This window comes from Lycorma delicatula, chromosome 4 (assembly GCF_047948215.1).
Source record: "Lycorma delicatula isolate Av1 chromosome 4, ASM4794821v1, whole genome shotgun sequence".
NCBI classification, from domain to species: Eukaryota; Metazoa; Arthropoda; class Insecta; order Hemiptera; family Fulgoridae; genus Lycorma; species Lycorma delicatula.
Window position 1 is genome coordinate 106,281,120 of NC_134458.1, and position 17,073 is coordinate 106,298,192.

The following is a 17,073-nucleotide window of genomic DNA, read 5'->3' on the forward strand; positions in this document are numbered from 1 at the left end:
TAAATATTTTAATTTTTTTATTATTGATGATTTTTGTATTTATTTTTATAATCCTTGTTACATCTTATCTTATTAAGATCAATTGCAAACCTATTTAAGTTCCTTATTTGCTAGTAAGCAAACCCAAGGATTTGCTTGCTTACTCTTAGTTTTCACCAGTAGTAACTTATTACTAAGAAACTACAGTTTCTTTCAAAGAAACTGTAGTTTCTTAGTAATATAAGTCGCAATAGAACTGGTGACTGGATCTGTGGCTATTCTAACTTCTTTATCTTGAAAATATAACTATATGTATATATATATATATATAGTTTGTAAATATACCTTTTTCTACTAACAGTGAGTTTAATAATTGAAATGTCAATCTAGGTTTAGATTCTAAGTAACATTTTTGTGATTATTAATTTATATTTTGCTTTATTGAATTTACATCTTCAAGTCTCTGCTTAAAAAATTATACATCAATTTCATAAGTGATGAAGTAAATCTTTTTGATAAGTGTAGAAGTAAATCTCATTACTTATACACTAATCAGATAAAACATTCAGTACAGATGAATACTCTTGAATTGCTGAACTCATGTATTTATACAATATTTTAAAGTTAATGTATAATAAAAATAATAAATGAACTTTAAAATATTATATAAATGAACATGAGTTCAGAAATTCAAGAGTATTCATCTGTCCTGATTGTTTTATCTGATTACTTCTACACTAATCACTTATGAAATTAATAAATTTAAATAAATGTAAAAATGTTTTATACATTTGGACATTTTTCAATCTGCTAACAAGCAGATTAAAAAGATAAATAATTATTAATTAAAAATAGTTTAAATTCTTTTTAATACAAAATTTATGAATTAGTTTGACTTTCAACTGGTGTCATCTGATCGCAAAATGCTAATGCAGTAACAGCTTTCTGATGTCCACTATATTCACGTTCAACAGTTCCTGTTTCTATATTCCATAAACGAGCTGCACCATCAGATGAAGCTAAAAAAAAAAAGTTTAATTGAAATTTAATGATTACTACAAATTTCAGAAAAAAATTGTATTGATAGAGCAGATACAGAATATAAGATCTAAATGTTAATGAGAAAATAAATTATTCATCCAACTGAACAAATAAAACATGAGTTTTTTAGTAGACGAGTCATAAAAGTAAATGACTAAACATAGGTAACTTAAAATTTTTATCTATTTTTCATTAATTACGATTTATAACACTAAAATGTGTAAAATCATTTTTCTAACCAATTCATAAAATAATACTACAGTGATTCATTTAAAAGTGACCTGTCTACTGTTATTTGCACAGGCTTAATAAACATTAAAAATAAAAATAAAACATTAAATAAAATAAAAATAAACATTAAACATTAAAAATTAAATAGTCTATTGTCTCAAAAATATTTAGTTCCATATCTTTCATGAACCAGTACTTTTCATAATGAGAGAAACTATGCTTCATTATTTTAATCTAAATCGCTTATCAATTCATTTAAAAGTGACCTGTCTACAGTTATTTGCACAGGCTTAATAAACATACCACAGCAAATCAATCACCTCTAATTAAAAATTAAATAGTCTATTGTCTCAAAAATATTTAGTTCCATATCTTTCATGAACCAGTACTTTTCATAATGAGAGAAACTATGTTTCATTATTTTAATCTAAATCGCTTATCAATTTGTATTTATATTAACTGATTACTGCAATCATTGTCCACGAATAATATGACAAGGCTTCATTCAAAAGTTTGTACTCATGTACAACATGAGAAAATTTCCTTTATTAATTACATTTGCCTTCATTCAAATTGTTGAAACATTCATTTAACTGTATTTCAGATCAAACTTATGGTCAACTTGAGACTGTAGAAGACTACACTTCATTTAAATTCATACATCATCCTCATTTATCTTCTGAGAAAAGTTTATCACTTCACTGATATTTATATTTCATCAGTTATACTGAAAAAAGTCAATGATGTATTTCATACTGTACATTGGTAATTTCTTCCCATTCATCCAACTATCTCTAAACTTTTTCCTTATTTTCCTTTTCGACTCTTCCTTCCTTATACTATCCTTCGACTCTTCATTGACCTACTCTTCACTAATCACTATGTGATTAAATATTATCAATTTTTTATAAACTAATTTTAATTACTGATCTCCTTGGCAGACCGGCACAAGCATCTCTGCCTTTCATCTTGAGATCCTGGGTTTGAATCCTAGTCAGCATTGGCAATTTTCATATACTACAAAATTTTCATTTCATATTCCCACTTCATGCAGCTGAAGCCATGTTCTGGGAAAGTCCAACTGTGGGATGTTCCTGATGGCACGGCTTAAATATCGTTATTAAATAAAATGATTTAATGTTTAAATCAATGATTTTAACTATAGCATGCACACATGTATTTAATTCGTGCAGGGGTGTGGTGGTGCAATTGGCACAAAAACTAATGTAGTTTCACCACTTCAAGCAAAATTTGTTCTATGTAGGCTTAACACACCAGGTACTGAGTTGACTGGGCAATCAAATTCAAGACCCAGCCAGACAGATGTACTTTTTACATTTTAATAATCTTTTTAATTCTTCTGCTCACCTGTGACTTCACAACATAGCAGATGACTGCAACAGCATTTTTTAGGGTGGTTGTGCAATTCTGCAAACTTTTTTGTAAATACTGTTATTTTTTAATTGACAAATAAGAGATAGCCATATATAGAAAGTAATAAATATTTAGAAAGTAATAATGGTCTAATAATGGTCAAAATCAGTCCAGTAGTTCATTAGGTGATTCAAAGGCCAATTCACACCCACACCCACACCCACACCCACACCCTCACCACCACCATAACAAATGTTTTATATAATACAGAAAATCATTTGTATGAGGAAATTAATTATCTCCATTAGTAACCTAATCTTTTTTTTTCTATTTAGTTCGTTATAAAGGACAAACTAATTGTGAATGTATATTAAGATGATTACTTGATTAAACATTTTTGATTCCTATTGACTTATTACATGATGAAACTACTTTTCAGGTGCTTATTTTATATACATACATTTGGTTCTATAATTACCAGTAATAATATATTGTGAATCAGCACTGAAAGCGACATCCCACACCCAACGTTGATTTTCATGTTTTAATTCTTGTACCAATGAGAAGTCAGCTGTTTTCCATATTCTTGCAGACTGATCAGCAGATGTTACCAAGTACCTAAATAGTTTTAAGACTATGAATTAATGCAATACATAAAATAAATCATTGGAAAAAACTTTATATAATAATTTCCACTTACCAACAATTTGTAAGTCCCAGCACTTTATATCAATACCAATGAGCCATGATTAACAATAAAACAAATTTTTTACCAAAATCTAAAACTAAATCCAGTGTTCATTATTTTTAGCATTTTATTTCACTTCACATTCAGTTTCCTGACCGACTTATTCCATCATCAATGCCCATCCCAGCAAAGAAACTACTGATAAAATTGATGAAAATTTCTACATTTTTAAAAATTTAACCTTGAAATTGGTAAAAGTAAAAGAAAATTTATACATTAGATGGGATGTTCACTAAATTGGGGCTAGTAAATATAATCTTTCAATTTTTTTAAGTGGTCTGACCATGTATGACAGTGGTTCAACTAACACAGTCACTGTTACAGTATGTACAATGCAACTGCCTTCAGTTACTTGACTAAAAAACAAAACTAAAAGTCAGGTAAGAACCAGGCTAAATACATTTTATTTTTACTCATATGAAGTATGGGTAATATTTATAACTAATATTTTTAAGTTAGAGGCCAACTGTTTCGAAGTTTTTTATAAACTGAACAAGCTTTATTATTATGAATTTAATGAACATAGGAGGTTATAGGAAGCAGAGGCTGCTGAATGGATGGGAAAAAGCAATGGGAATGTAAGTAACCATACAGCATGGGGAAAGCTGTGACGGGCCAGCTATTATATATATAAAACATGTCATGAGTAATTCATAAACACCCAGGAAATAATAGATGTCCTACACAAATCTAGAATAAATTTAAAAAAACAATTAAATTTATTGAAATGAGTATGCTAAATAGAACTGAAATATAATGTGAAGCATTATACTAAAGCTAAATGTGAATTTTGATTACTGCACATTTCATAAGTGACATTACATTATATGATAGGGGTGGTCTTCAGAACCTTAAAATTTAGTTTTGGTTAATTCTAACAATCAATATCCCCAATTTATAGGATTAGTACTAATATAATTGGCATGAATATAATATAACTGTCACAACAGGCTAATGTCATGATCAACTACAGCAGTACCAATTTTCAGCTACCTTCTAGAGGATAAATCCTTAAATTTTTCATATTAAGTTATTTTTTTTAATTAGATACTTTAATGAATTACTTACATGGAGTCAGGACTAAATTTACAGTTAAGAGCATATCTTCTATGAGCTTCAATCTTATGTTTAGGATTTAATTTTGTTGGTTCTTCAGCAATACCACCAGTTAAACTCCATATATAACAATGTCCTTTATTATTAACTGCTGCCATATAAGCACCTTCAGGATCTATTGTAACTGCTTGAATTGATGCTTCAGCTTCAGGTATCTATTGCAAACAATTTAAAGCAGAATTTAATAAAAAAAAAAATTACTAAATCAACAAAAGTAATTAAAAATAAATAAATGATATAAAACCTACAATGGTGGAAAATCAAAGTTGGAGCTGCAAGAGATATGGTTCTTGATATTTTCGATATTTCCTGATATTTCATCACTAGTACTTTTGTGTTTTTATTTTATGTACATGGTAAATAAATGTTTTATCTATCTGTTAGCTTTTTGGTTCATTCCCTGGATTCTGGGTTTTTCTTTGTTAGCTTTGGCTTCTTTTTGATTTCACAGACCTTTACTTGTATTTCATGAAGCCTTTGTTTGCTACTTCTAAAATTTATATTGTGTATATTACAAACCTTTTTTACTATGCAATCAATGAACAGGAAAGGATAATTCTTTGCAGGTGCATAAAAGTTGCGTCCCATCAGATTATATAAAACATTCAGAGAGCTTTAAGCTTTTTGGTTCATTCCCTGGGTTCTGGGTTTCTTTGTTAGCTTTGGCTTCTTTTTGATTTCACAGACCTTTACTTGTATTTTTTCATGAAGCCTTTGTTTGCTACTTCTAAAATTTATATTGTGTATATTACAAACCTTTTTTACTATGCAATCAATGAACAGGAAAGGATAATTCTTTGCAGGTGCATAAAAGTTGCCTCCCATCAGATTATATAAAACATTCAGAGAGCTTTAAAATCATTACTAGTTGGTAGCACATATGAAATTTGCAGTTAGTTTTACATCAGTATACACTGATGAGTTATGTAATAAGTCTTACCACCAATGGATAGAGTTGTATTTACCAAAATGTATTGTATATATTTTGGAATATAATTACTCATTTGCAAATATGTAACTTTCTGTGTAGCATCTAAGATACACAGAACCTACAAACAATATATCAAATTATACAGTTAAATTAAATTATACTAATAAGTTAATGATTTGTCACATAGCATGCAGTATCTTAGTATACGCTAATTTGGCTTACAATGGCACAGACATACCCTCTGATACAACAAGCTCAAGGCAAATACTTAAAACTTGGATATATTAAAAACATCAGGTGACACCAGGGGTGTTATAAGAAATAAAATAGTTGAACTTTTCAGATATCAGGCAACCACTGTCTACAATCCCTTTAGAGGTTTTTGTATTTATTCAGAATGAGAGCAATACATTGCGATTTTGAATCGATTTGATAAAAAATTGCTTCTCTGAAAATATCGTTATCTGAAACAGGTCAGCTTTCCTAAAGAAATTTATTTCAAATTGTTTTGAAATTATTATATTACATTTTTACCAATTGTTCATTATGATCAGTTCTTAGATCCCAAAGATGTATGACACCACTTTGGTCGCCGACAATTAATTCTGCTTGATTAGGATGAAGACATACACAGTTAACAGGTGCACTAACTTGAAATATCCTCTGACATTGAAGATTTCTTGATCTAAACAAAACAAAAAGTTTAATATCTTTGTTACAAACAAGACCACAACTATGTAAAAAAATAACTGTGCAAAAAAATAGGTTCCCTCAAATCAGGTTAGTTTCTTGAGACATTTAGCTGAAAACTCCCAGAATGGAATGAAAATTACCTTGTTACCTACAGTATCACTGTCTATGAATAATAAATAGTTAGAAACCAGAATAACATTTTTAAATCTCTGCAAACTTGATTAGGGTTTCATTATTTCACCTACCATTTCAACCATCTCATCTTCCTATTTCAATGTGCAAATGCATATTGAAGATCATAACATTAAATTATAATAAAAATTATCCTTTTTGTTCATGATTACCTATTAATCCAGCTAGTATTTGTTAACTAGAGACTATTTACTTTTGTTCTAGGTTATCTCAGATTGGTATTGAACACAGTTACGATACAGTTTGATATGGCTCTGGTGCCTTTGAAATGAGCTCTCCAAGATCTTTCATGTTTATGATGTGTTCATAGTGTGTGTGAAATTTGAGTGGCATTTGTTCATTTAGAATCTTGATTTTATGTGTTTTTACATTTCAAGTGGTTCAAGTACATTGGATTTGTTCTTGAAATGTCATTGAAATTTCTATTAAAGTAGAGTGAAGTCCTTTTGTGTGATATCTATCTTTGTATAATTATGAAAGGCACTTCAATCCATCCTAAGTTCATTTTCATAAAAAACCCTCATTGAAACTGCACAGAAAACAATCAGCATCTAACTCTTACAAATGACCAAAGGAAATTATTTGGTCATGAAATTAGTGCATTTCATGAACACTTCAAGGACTTGCCTTGTAAAGAAAGTACGCTTGATCGGAAGAAATGTGCATTTGCTTCTAACAATGTTAAATGTAGGTCATGTAAGGGATAAAAGAGAAGCAAGTGCAACATGTCACTGTCACTGCCTCAGTTGACAATCTCCAATTAAATCTATCCATAAACGAGTGGCATTTGTTATATACCATAGTAACAATGCATGATAGTTAAAAAGATTTGAATATGAAACCAATTTGATTTAACTTTTGTGAATGAATTTTTGGATATTGACATGGAACAGCACAACAGGTTGCACTGTTTTGCTTTATTAGTGCAATTTTCAAATGTGTTATCCTGTACAAGAGTTGTTATGTGCAATTTGTTTTCATGTGCAATTTGTAGCAGTTCATAAGTAGTATGGTTTTCTGGCCTAAGAAAAATCTCAATTTGAGTGCAAGTAAGAAATGAATCCAACATGTGTCATGATATGGGCCAGGATGGGTCATGATACTTGTACGTATAAGAATACTTGTACGATCACGTTCATAAGAATTGAACTTTTAAAATTCTGTAAAATAACGTAAATACTTGCTTCTTAATTACCTGAGATCCCATATACGAGCACTGCAGTCTTCTCCACCAGTGTACATCCATTTTCCATCCTCTTGGAAACCAACACCAGTAACATTTTTAGAAACTCCTTCATAATTAATGATAGCCGTTGGATTGTTAGAACCAAGGTCGTACATACGAATATGTTGATGACCTGTTACGTTAAAAAATTTGAAAAATACAGTTAATAGCTGAATATAACAGTAATAATAATAGCTGAATTGTAATACACACTTTAATGTAACAGAACAAACATCACACAAAGCAATAGTTTTTTTGCAATAGGAGCTGCTCACTTTGTAGTTTCAATCTCCTGCTACTACCATTCCAAAGGTTTATCAGTTACCAGTATTATGGAGTCATTTGCTAAGTCAATGCATCTAAAAACGACAGTGGTGAAATTTTTAATAGCAGAAAAAAATGAATGCTACTGATATTCATCACCTAAAAGCTGTTTATATGATGAAACTGCTAATGAAAGTACAGTGAGTAAGTGAAGAATAAGAATTTTATGCATCCGACCTGGTAAAACAAATATTGAGAATGAACCTTACAGTGGTCAACCAGTTTGTAGACATTAGAAGCAACAAAGGAGTGAATCACATAATGCATTGCCACCCAAACAAACATATGAAGAACACTGACACACATTATCATACAACTGGGCGACCATAAAATCTGTGTGCCATGCAAATTCACAGGAAAGATTGAAAACTGAAAAGGACAAATAATCTGACTAGAAACTGAAGCTATAAGTAAGGAAAAATGCAAATGGCAAAAGTAGTGTTAGGAAATTTGTTCCTGTAGATCAGAAAATTTAATGAAGTTCACTAAATGCTGTTAGCATTTCTCAGTGGCTAGATAATGCCACAAAAACATGAATAACAATTTTACAAAGAGTACATAAAACTATTAATTCAATATACTAAGACAATATGAGATTTACAAGCATACAATATTTGACAAAAAAAATGCTAACAGCAAATAAAACACAGATCAAATATGTCATTTGAACATATTTGAACTAGTGTTTATCAAATAAACACTAGTCCCTGCAAAACCATTGATAGCTGTCGACAGCCATTGTAAGCTGCATAAAAGTTAAAATGAATCTTTAAAAATCACATTTTGTCATCCTGATCAGCAAAAACAAAATAGTATCAAATTAATAACAAAAAATTATTTACCTGCAGCTGCTAGTAACTGTTTGTCTGGTGTTATTTCAATAGCATTTACTTGCTGAGGAAAATATTAAGGAACAATAAATACTTTAGTACTATGGAAAGAATTCTTAGTTGTAAGCTAAGAAATGAAATTATAAAATTATATAAATTATTTTATTAATATATATATATATTATACTATAATATATATATATTATACTATATTTGATTGGTTTTATATCAATATTTGGGCATTTTAAATTCTATCTCCATAATCTTTTCTCCTATTTTTACATTCAGTGGTCCATTTTCTTTATTTCTACATTTCATTACTTTCATTTTGTTTATTTTCATGCGGGAGTTCTTGCGTAGAACTTCATCCATGTAAATCTCTTTTACTTACTCTCAGCTAGAATTGCTACATCAGCAAATCATAGCATCTTTATCTTTTCACCTTGTACTGTTACTCCATCTAAATTGTTCTAACATCATTAACGTAACTGGGATAGGGAACATCCTCTAAAATTATGGTTTTTTTTATATAATTACGGCTTCTTTGATGTATTATTGTTATTATCTCTATTTGAACATTTTATTCCAGTCTATGTTAGTGAATGCCTTTTCTAGGTCTTTTAATGCCAAGTATGTTGGTTTGTTTTTCTTTTTCCTTCTACTATTAATCTGAGCGCTAAAATTGCTTCCCCTGTCCTTATACTTTTCCTGAAACCAAATTTGTCTTCTAACACTTCTTCCATTCTCTCAATTCTTCTGAACAGAATTCTAGTTAAGATTTTTGGTGCAAGACTAGTAGACTAGTTAAGCTAATTGTTCAGAATTTATCTGCTCCTGCTTTCTTTGGTATTATGACTAACATGTCTATTCCAGGAGCCTTTCTGCCACTTAACTCTAATGCTCTCAGATCCAATTCAGATCTCAGTATTGTTTCACCCCTTTCATCCTCTTCGATCTCCTCTTCTTCCTATTTAACACCATTTTCTAATTCATTTCCTCCGTATAACTCCAATATATTCCACCCACTTGACTTTGCCTTTCATATTATAAATCTGTGTACCATCTTTAACACAATATTAGATTTTAATATTAGATCTGAAAAATCAGATCGGTACGTTTTACAGTGGGCGAATGCAATCAAGAGCTAAACGATTTAATTTCTGGATAACCAAGATCTGGTCTATCAAGAGTACCTGAAACATTAAGCACTCAACCTGCTGAATACATACATTGTTTGAATCGTGAAAATCAGACAAGCGGTTGCCAAGTTTCCAAATGACGTCCTAAGGGCACTTGAAAATACCTTCTAACAGGTACTACTAGGAGCAGATGGGAGTGATGAGGGGGAGTCAAAAATTTTTTTTTGACTAGGACCAACCATTTGAGATATTTGCGATTTTCATCCAAAAATTCAGATCTAGAATTTTCCCAAAACTTCAGTTGCTGCTGTACAACATTTCTAGTAGCAACTGTATACCCTAATATATATCTACTTAAAATTTCTTTCACTAAGAAAATATGCACGTAAATGAGGTTGCATAAGTTCAAGGGGCATTTTTACACTTAGCAACTCAGGGGCATCTTAGCGACTTGAAAATGTTGCTAAAACGTGTTGCCAGGAGAAAACTTGTATGCAAAATTTCAGGGCAAATAGATAAGCAGAAGTGCTTCAAAATTCGACAGTTCTGTACCATGAACTCACATACACCAAGAGAGAGTTAATATAATAGTGGTAAAAATAAGTTAGCTAATTATATGTGTATTGTTTAATCAGTCATGAATTTATATATTTTTTTATATAAATATATATAAAAATAATTTAATTGTAAGAAACATTAGTATAAAAAAAAATCAGATGTGGCCACCACATGACTTCCTTGTGCACCTATTAAATTACATTACTTCAAAAAAATAAATTATTAATGAAATAAATTTTTTCTCTTTTTTAAAAAATTATAATATTTATTTTAATTATAATATTGTATTAACAGAGGTTAATTAATTAAATCATTAATAAATCAAAATATATTAAAAAAAATGTTTGAAACATTTGAAAAAGTCTAATTTGAACCCTTGTAAGATCCAAATATTTCATTAATTAAAATTTCACTTGGCTAAAACTCTGGAACCAGTGAAAAGAAGTACCACTTATGATAATACCATTGAAAAGCTCTCATCAAATAAGGGCTTATTGCTGAAGTAAAGAAAAACTTCCAAATTCTAATTTTTTGGGGATTTTGGGTTTTTTTGGACACTTGGTTCAAAAAGAGAGGTGCACAACTAGATGTTACAACAGTCCTAAATTCAAAATTTCAATATCCTGGAGTTAATCATTTTTGAGTTATGCAAGATACATAAAAATGGATAAATGGATATTTCAACAGAAATATCCATTATTTTTTGCGGTCACAATACTTCCTTTACTTCGTACAAGGAAGTAAAAACTTAAAATTAAATAATAAACAAATTAGTATAAAAAAATTACTACAAGACTAAAGAAAATTTATACCATATCTATATCGTAAAATTTATTATATTGTTATCTATACAGTCTTCCACAAGTAGCATATTATAGCCCCACGCTAGCTAGGCAACCATCAATCACCCATATCAGATCTGTGCCATTTCAGGTTGGACAAGCTATACTTATTTATTCTGTACTGAAACAGGTAATTTGGATACTAAACAAGCAAAATCTGGGAAAATGAAAAGATGTGATGCAAGGAAAAATCTTAAGTAGCTTTTATTTATAAAAAAAAACATGATTACTGAACAGATCTCCACAAATGAAAACCTCTAAGAAAATAAGGTCCCAGATAGTAAAGAGTAACTCTGAACTGTGGAAGGTCTGTTCAATAAAATAGCTTTTGTAGATCAAGAAGGTCAACTACACAGAGCTTGTCAATTCCCTTTAATAAATAACTGCATATAGTCAAAAGTTTTTAGTCAAAAACTGCATTCAATCAAAAACTAATAGCAATCTCAAAATTTACTATTTTATTTAAATGTGCATATTCATGAAGGAGTATAAAGCTTGTATTATACCTAATTTCATTCTGATAAAAGTAGACCAACTAATCAATTATAAATTTAACAAGCCTGAGCAAGGATCTTTAGTATTGGATTTGAACACCACAAATATGTTAAGATGAAATACCATAACAAATAAATACCAAACAATAAAATCTATAAATTACTCATACAAGGATACAGAATCCGCATGTTGCATAGTCCTCTGACATACACCAGAATGTGCTTGCCATAATTTTATAGTATAATCATATCCACCAGTAGCTAATATAACTTGATCTCCACTTCCACCTGATACTCCACCACCTACCAGTCCAGTACCACTACTACTTCCTCCACTGGTTGCAGTAGTCACACCATCAACCATGATGATTTAATCTTTAATGATTTAATCACTCCTGGTTAATGATTTAATATAATGAATTAATCTGAAACAATTTTTTTTTATCATTCTGTACTGTAGTATATAATACGCAAGACAAAATATTAATTGTTAAAGCAAATTTTTTTGAAATTTGCTTTATATGTATAACTTTATAAACAACTTCATATGTAAGGTAACGGAAATTAAGCAGATAAATCAATTTGTTTTAGTCAATTGTATTTTGCTTTTTCTACTATCAAACATCTTAAGAAGTTAGGAAATCAATGTATAAAATAATGTAATTGTTGATATGATTCATCTAATTTAAAAGGATATAGCATTATATGTTGATTTTAGTAGGCCTAGATTCATTTGACAGCCAACTTTAGCCATTAGGTTTATTGTGAAGCCACTGGACAATAAATTCTAAGCCTGCTAAACAGAAGCTCTCTACAAGATAACACAGATGTACAATGATGGTTCTTTTCATCTAGGTTGCAGCAGTTTTTGCCTATATAATATAAATTTTTTTTATTTTATTGTCTAAGTGCAATAGTTCAAAAAGCTTCAATACTGGTATTGAACCTGGTATATGAAGATAACACTGTACGAGGTGCTAAAACATGAATGCAACACTTTCCCACTGCCTACAGTAAATAAGGGAAAAATGTGATATATTCAGTCCACTATAAGTTGATAATATTAATCCAGTTAAATGTTTATCTGAAAAATTGCCATGACTGGTCTAAGAAAGATTATACACTATGTAGATGTGAGAACAACCTGAAATGAACTCTCAAAGTAAATTTTACACCAAATTAGGTGAATAACTTAAATCTCACAGTTACTTCTTGAAATAATATATCTTGATCCAATTCTTTTGGTTAATGTTGATGACTGAAATTTGTCATTTTTTATAACATGACATCCCAGTCACAGATTTATCAAGAATTCCCATTTGTTAAATCTTAATTTACACCAGGAAATTTGTTAAGGAAAAATGTTAGTACATTTTTCTTTAAATATTTTACTACACATAAGTCCAGACCACTATTTTTTAACTTTTTCAATTATTCTTAAATTAAAATCTATATTCATATTTTGAAAGGTTTACTCTGTCAGAAAGTTTCTAAAATCACAAACTAAATAATATCTCTCAGTTGCTATTTTGCAGTATCATGAGTTGTGTTTTTCAAATTTTTTTTTTAATAAACTTGAGAATCGTTACAAATTATTAAAAATTTGTTTAAAAAAAGTGGATGTATTGTTTAATTTGAAAGAAAATTTGATTGCAAACAGTTGTGCACAGTACTTTCAAATGACTGAAAAAACAAAATGGCTAAAAAGAATGAAAAAAATATCCACCTGATTGACTCAATTGCATTATACTAAATGCAAATTGAAACATGTCTACCAAATTTTATACCAAATATTTGATATGAATTGTTTTGAGAAAAAATTCATAGTTCATCTCCTGTCACTCTTAATCAAAGTAGTTTAAACAAACATTTCCAAAATACTATAACTTTCACAGAAAATTCTTATTAATTAACACTATTGTTAAAATTAATAAAACTTTCACAGAAAGTTTTATTAATTAGCTTTGAAAGTTCCTATGAAGGAAAATGTTAATTAAAAAAGAAATTTGATAATTCTAGCAGTAATAGCCTAAAAATTATAAATTTCTTCAGTACTTGCATCAAAAAACATGAAAAAAGGTGGAGGTGCAATAACACCTCCACCAATTATTTTAATGAAAAATAATTGCAAAACACTAATAAACTGCAATAACAAAGTGAAAAAAGTGACGAGAACAATAAGGTTATGAAGTTGTACATATTTAATGTTAATTAAATGAGATTAGCGAACAAAGTGAGTGTAGGTTACAGTTGGTTAGGTAATTTAGGAAATCATTTATGACTAGTCATAAAATCATTACATGTCTATGGTTTCATTACTCCAGTTCTGTAAATCAGTTTTTGTGTATGAGCATTTTCTTTGTTAAATAATATTTTATAAATTTATTATCAGTAAAATAAAATTGACTTTTTTTTAACATAATAGTATTTAACTATTATGTAAATACTTTTTGTAATTGTGGTTCTTACAGAACATACTACAATAATGTGAAAATGTTACTATCAAAAGAATTTCATGATTGCAGAAATGCTATTTAAGACAATGTTGACACTAATAATTTATCACAATATATCTCAGGATATTTATTTATCTCTTGGATATTTATTTAATGTAGGGTAACTGAAGAGGAAATTGTAAAAAACTTACTAGGAGATTTTTCTCACTCTCTAATAGACGTTATATTACAGAATATCAAAGAATCTAATCGCAGAATTACAATTTCATGACAGACAGTTTTGATCGGTTCAACTAAATCTGACATTAGCATGGCAGAAAGATCAAGAAGAAGTTTGATAAATTTATTATGTTCAGTTAAGATTCTAAATGAAAATTTTGAACCACATGAAACATGCACGTAATATGCTAATTTAAAAGGAGTATTTATATACCCAATGCTACTTACAATTAAAAGTTTAAAAATCCTTAAATTTTATCATAAAAGTTTGCTTACATAAACATATAACCATCATAACCATCATAAACATATAACCTAATAAAGCAACATAACCTCGAAATTCATGCTCTGTTTATTCATTGTAATCATGCAACAAAAATCATTAGAGATTACCTTTCCAATAAAATGAACTAAAAAGAAATAAATTAATAACAGGGTGTCAATTTATACAATAAGAAAATTAACTCCAACTTGCTAATGCACACAATTAACCTTAACATTTGGTATCGAAGCCGTTTTCATATGATAAATATCATGTAAATAAATTAAGTTTAAAGTTATATAAGAAAATTTTCCCAATATGTAGTGTCTGTTAAACTTAACACCACACTTGCTATTATGACAAGAATTTCTTCAAGAAGTATATAAACAACTATGTAACCTACCGTAACTACGGGCATTAGAAAATAACAGCTGCTTGTCTGGTTCATCTGTTCAATGTTACTGAACAAAAAAAATCGTGTTGAGGTTATGTTGATTATATTACATTAGTTATAAAAATTAGTTTTTATTTTTATTTTTTAATTATTAGTTCGTTTAACTAACCTCAATTAAAACGTTATAAATTTTTCTCTGGATGAATGGGAAACTCTTCTAAGAAATCGAACCCTTCATATAAAACACGTATTGTTAAATCAAAATATTTTGGATTTAGTGATGTAAGTTAAAATGCTTTAGAATATCTTACAATGGAAATAGATATTAAGTTTTATTCTGTTGAGATTAAAAAACTAAATAAACTGATTTAACAAATATGATTTGACGCTGCGTTGTCGACAACCTTATCTTGTTACTGATAAGAAACTAGTGCACTTGAAATCTGCTTAATATTGTACAGATTCCAAAACCGATATTTTTTCCGCCAAATTAAAAATTATAGTTTATTTTAAAAGACAGATTAATCGTAATACTTAATTTTATTTAAACTTTACCGACTTAACTTTATTTAAACATTTTTTATAATGAAGTTTTTAACTTCATTATATTTTGAACAATTATTGAAATATTTTAACTTTGTGCGGTATTTAATGCACATTAAATGTTACACGACCTACAGTGTATAAAACTGTATTTTATTTATAATTTTCTAAAACTATTGACAAATATGTCATTTTAATCTTTAATATTTAGGTTACCTTTATTAGTTACATAATCTAACCTGCTTTGGTCAATCCTGCCGCAAGGTACTGGTGAGACAGCTAATTACAATGTTGTCTTCTAGGTTCTTTTGTCTTCTAGGTTTGATTCCTGACAAGGATCTATTGTGGTTTCAACTTTCATTTCGTTTATTTCATTGTAATCACAGAAATTTTTTTAAAACCTTATACAAGACTATGAATAAAGACTTGTATGGTAAAACTTTTCTTGTTTTCATATTAATTAGTAATCAATTCCAAAGTTTTATCCTACAAAAACAGTGTAACTCCTGAGGTTTGAAACTTTTTATCCCCTGAGGTTTGAAATCAGCAGCTGAAACCATGTTAAATTTATTTCCAGAAGTACTTTGTTCAAAAATAAATTTAATTTCAACATATTCAATTTATTATTTAAAAATATTAGGATGAAAGTCCCTGTTATTCATTAAAAAACTAAACTATTGAAGAGCAGTTACATGTTTTTGTAGGATAAAACTCAAGAATTGATTCATTAATTAATATGAAAACAAGACAAATTTTATTAACAAACAATTCTTTATTATTCTTTTTAAAAATAAAAAGAAGAATATACTTTCTGCTTTTGGAAATATTCAGTTAAAGGAGAAAAAATGTAACTTGATTTATGTTTTAGATTATAATATTTTTAAGGTTTTATTTTTAGCTTGGAAGTGTTATTTTTATTGATAACATAATTTTTTTAAATTTTAAAATTTTTATTTAAAAATACATTTTATATACTGGACTAAACATCATTTTGCCCAATTACTGTTAAGAAAGTAGTTAATAAAAATAAAAATTAAATTTTTTATTTTATATTTTTAATAATCATCAGAGGAAATGTTAAAAGAGTCAGGCTTCTGCTTTAAGCATTCATGATAGTATGTTTTCACTGAATAACCTACTTTTTTCAAATAAATTTTTGTCCTGATTTATAAAAATCAACTAGTTTTATATAGCTTGTTAAGATCAAATCAGAAGAAAACACTGTCTTAGACAATTCCACTAAATCAAAAACACAAGGTATAATCGTGTAGCTATTCATTTAATGTTAATTGGCATCATTTACATTCAGAAAAACTTTTATTAAGGTGTTATTTAACTTGAAGAGCCCTATTCTGCTGCAAAATGTAGAGATGGCTAATGCAAAACAAAGGGTTGTTTAATAACCAGGAATAACATCTCAATTACTTGTTAGGGTTCTATTGCAAAAAATAAGTCCTGTCAATAAAATAAACTAGTCTATTC

At 28.8% G+C, this 17,073-nt stretch overlaps 2 protein-coding genes across 6 annotated transcripts in view; one reads left to right on the forward strand and one right to left on the reverse strand.

The window, feature by feature from the left end:
• On the reverse strand, positions 1-15,465 carry LOC142323727 (target of rapamycin complex subunit LST8-like). Of its 3 annotated transcripts, none has more exons than XM_075363885.1 (8): positions 15,218-15,465; positions 11,896-12,142; positions 8,697-8,748; positions 7,501-7,663; positions 5,955-6,105; positions 4,442-4,644; positions 3,104-3,243; positions 1-998 (listed from the first exon to the last, which is right to left on the reverse strand). In XM_075363885.1, exons 2-8 carry the CDS (start codon positions 12,079-12,081, stop codon positions 859-861), a joined length of 1,035 nt encoding a protein of 344 aa, XP_075220000.1. In that variant the 5' UTR covers positions 12,082-12,142; positions 15,218-15,465; the 3' UTR covers positions 1-858. The 3 variants fall into 3 exon arrangements, with proteins under 3 accessions (XP_075220000.1, XP_075219999.1, XP_075219998.1); XM_075363884.1 differs by lacking the exon at positions 15,218-15,465 and adding an exon at positions 15,058-15,128; XM_075363883.1 differs by lacking the exon at positions 15,218-15,465 and adding an exon at positions 14,786-15,051.
• Positions 15,101-17,073, forward strand: part of LOC142323729 (uncharacterized) — a 14,453-nt gene continuing 12,480 nt past the window's right edge. Inside the window, exon 1 of one of the 3 annotated variants that reach the window (XM_075363887.1) lies at positions 15,101-15,330. In XM_075363887.1, coding sequence (XP_075220002.1) covers positions 15,253-15,330 — 78 coding nt within the window. In that variant the 5' untranslated portion in view covers positions 15,101-15,252. The remainder of the gene's footprint in view (positions 15,331-17,073) is intronic. The other 2 variants (XM_075363889.1, XM_075363888.1) reach the window with 2 other exon arrangements.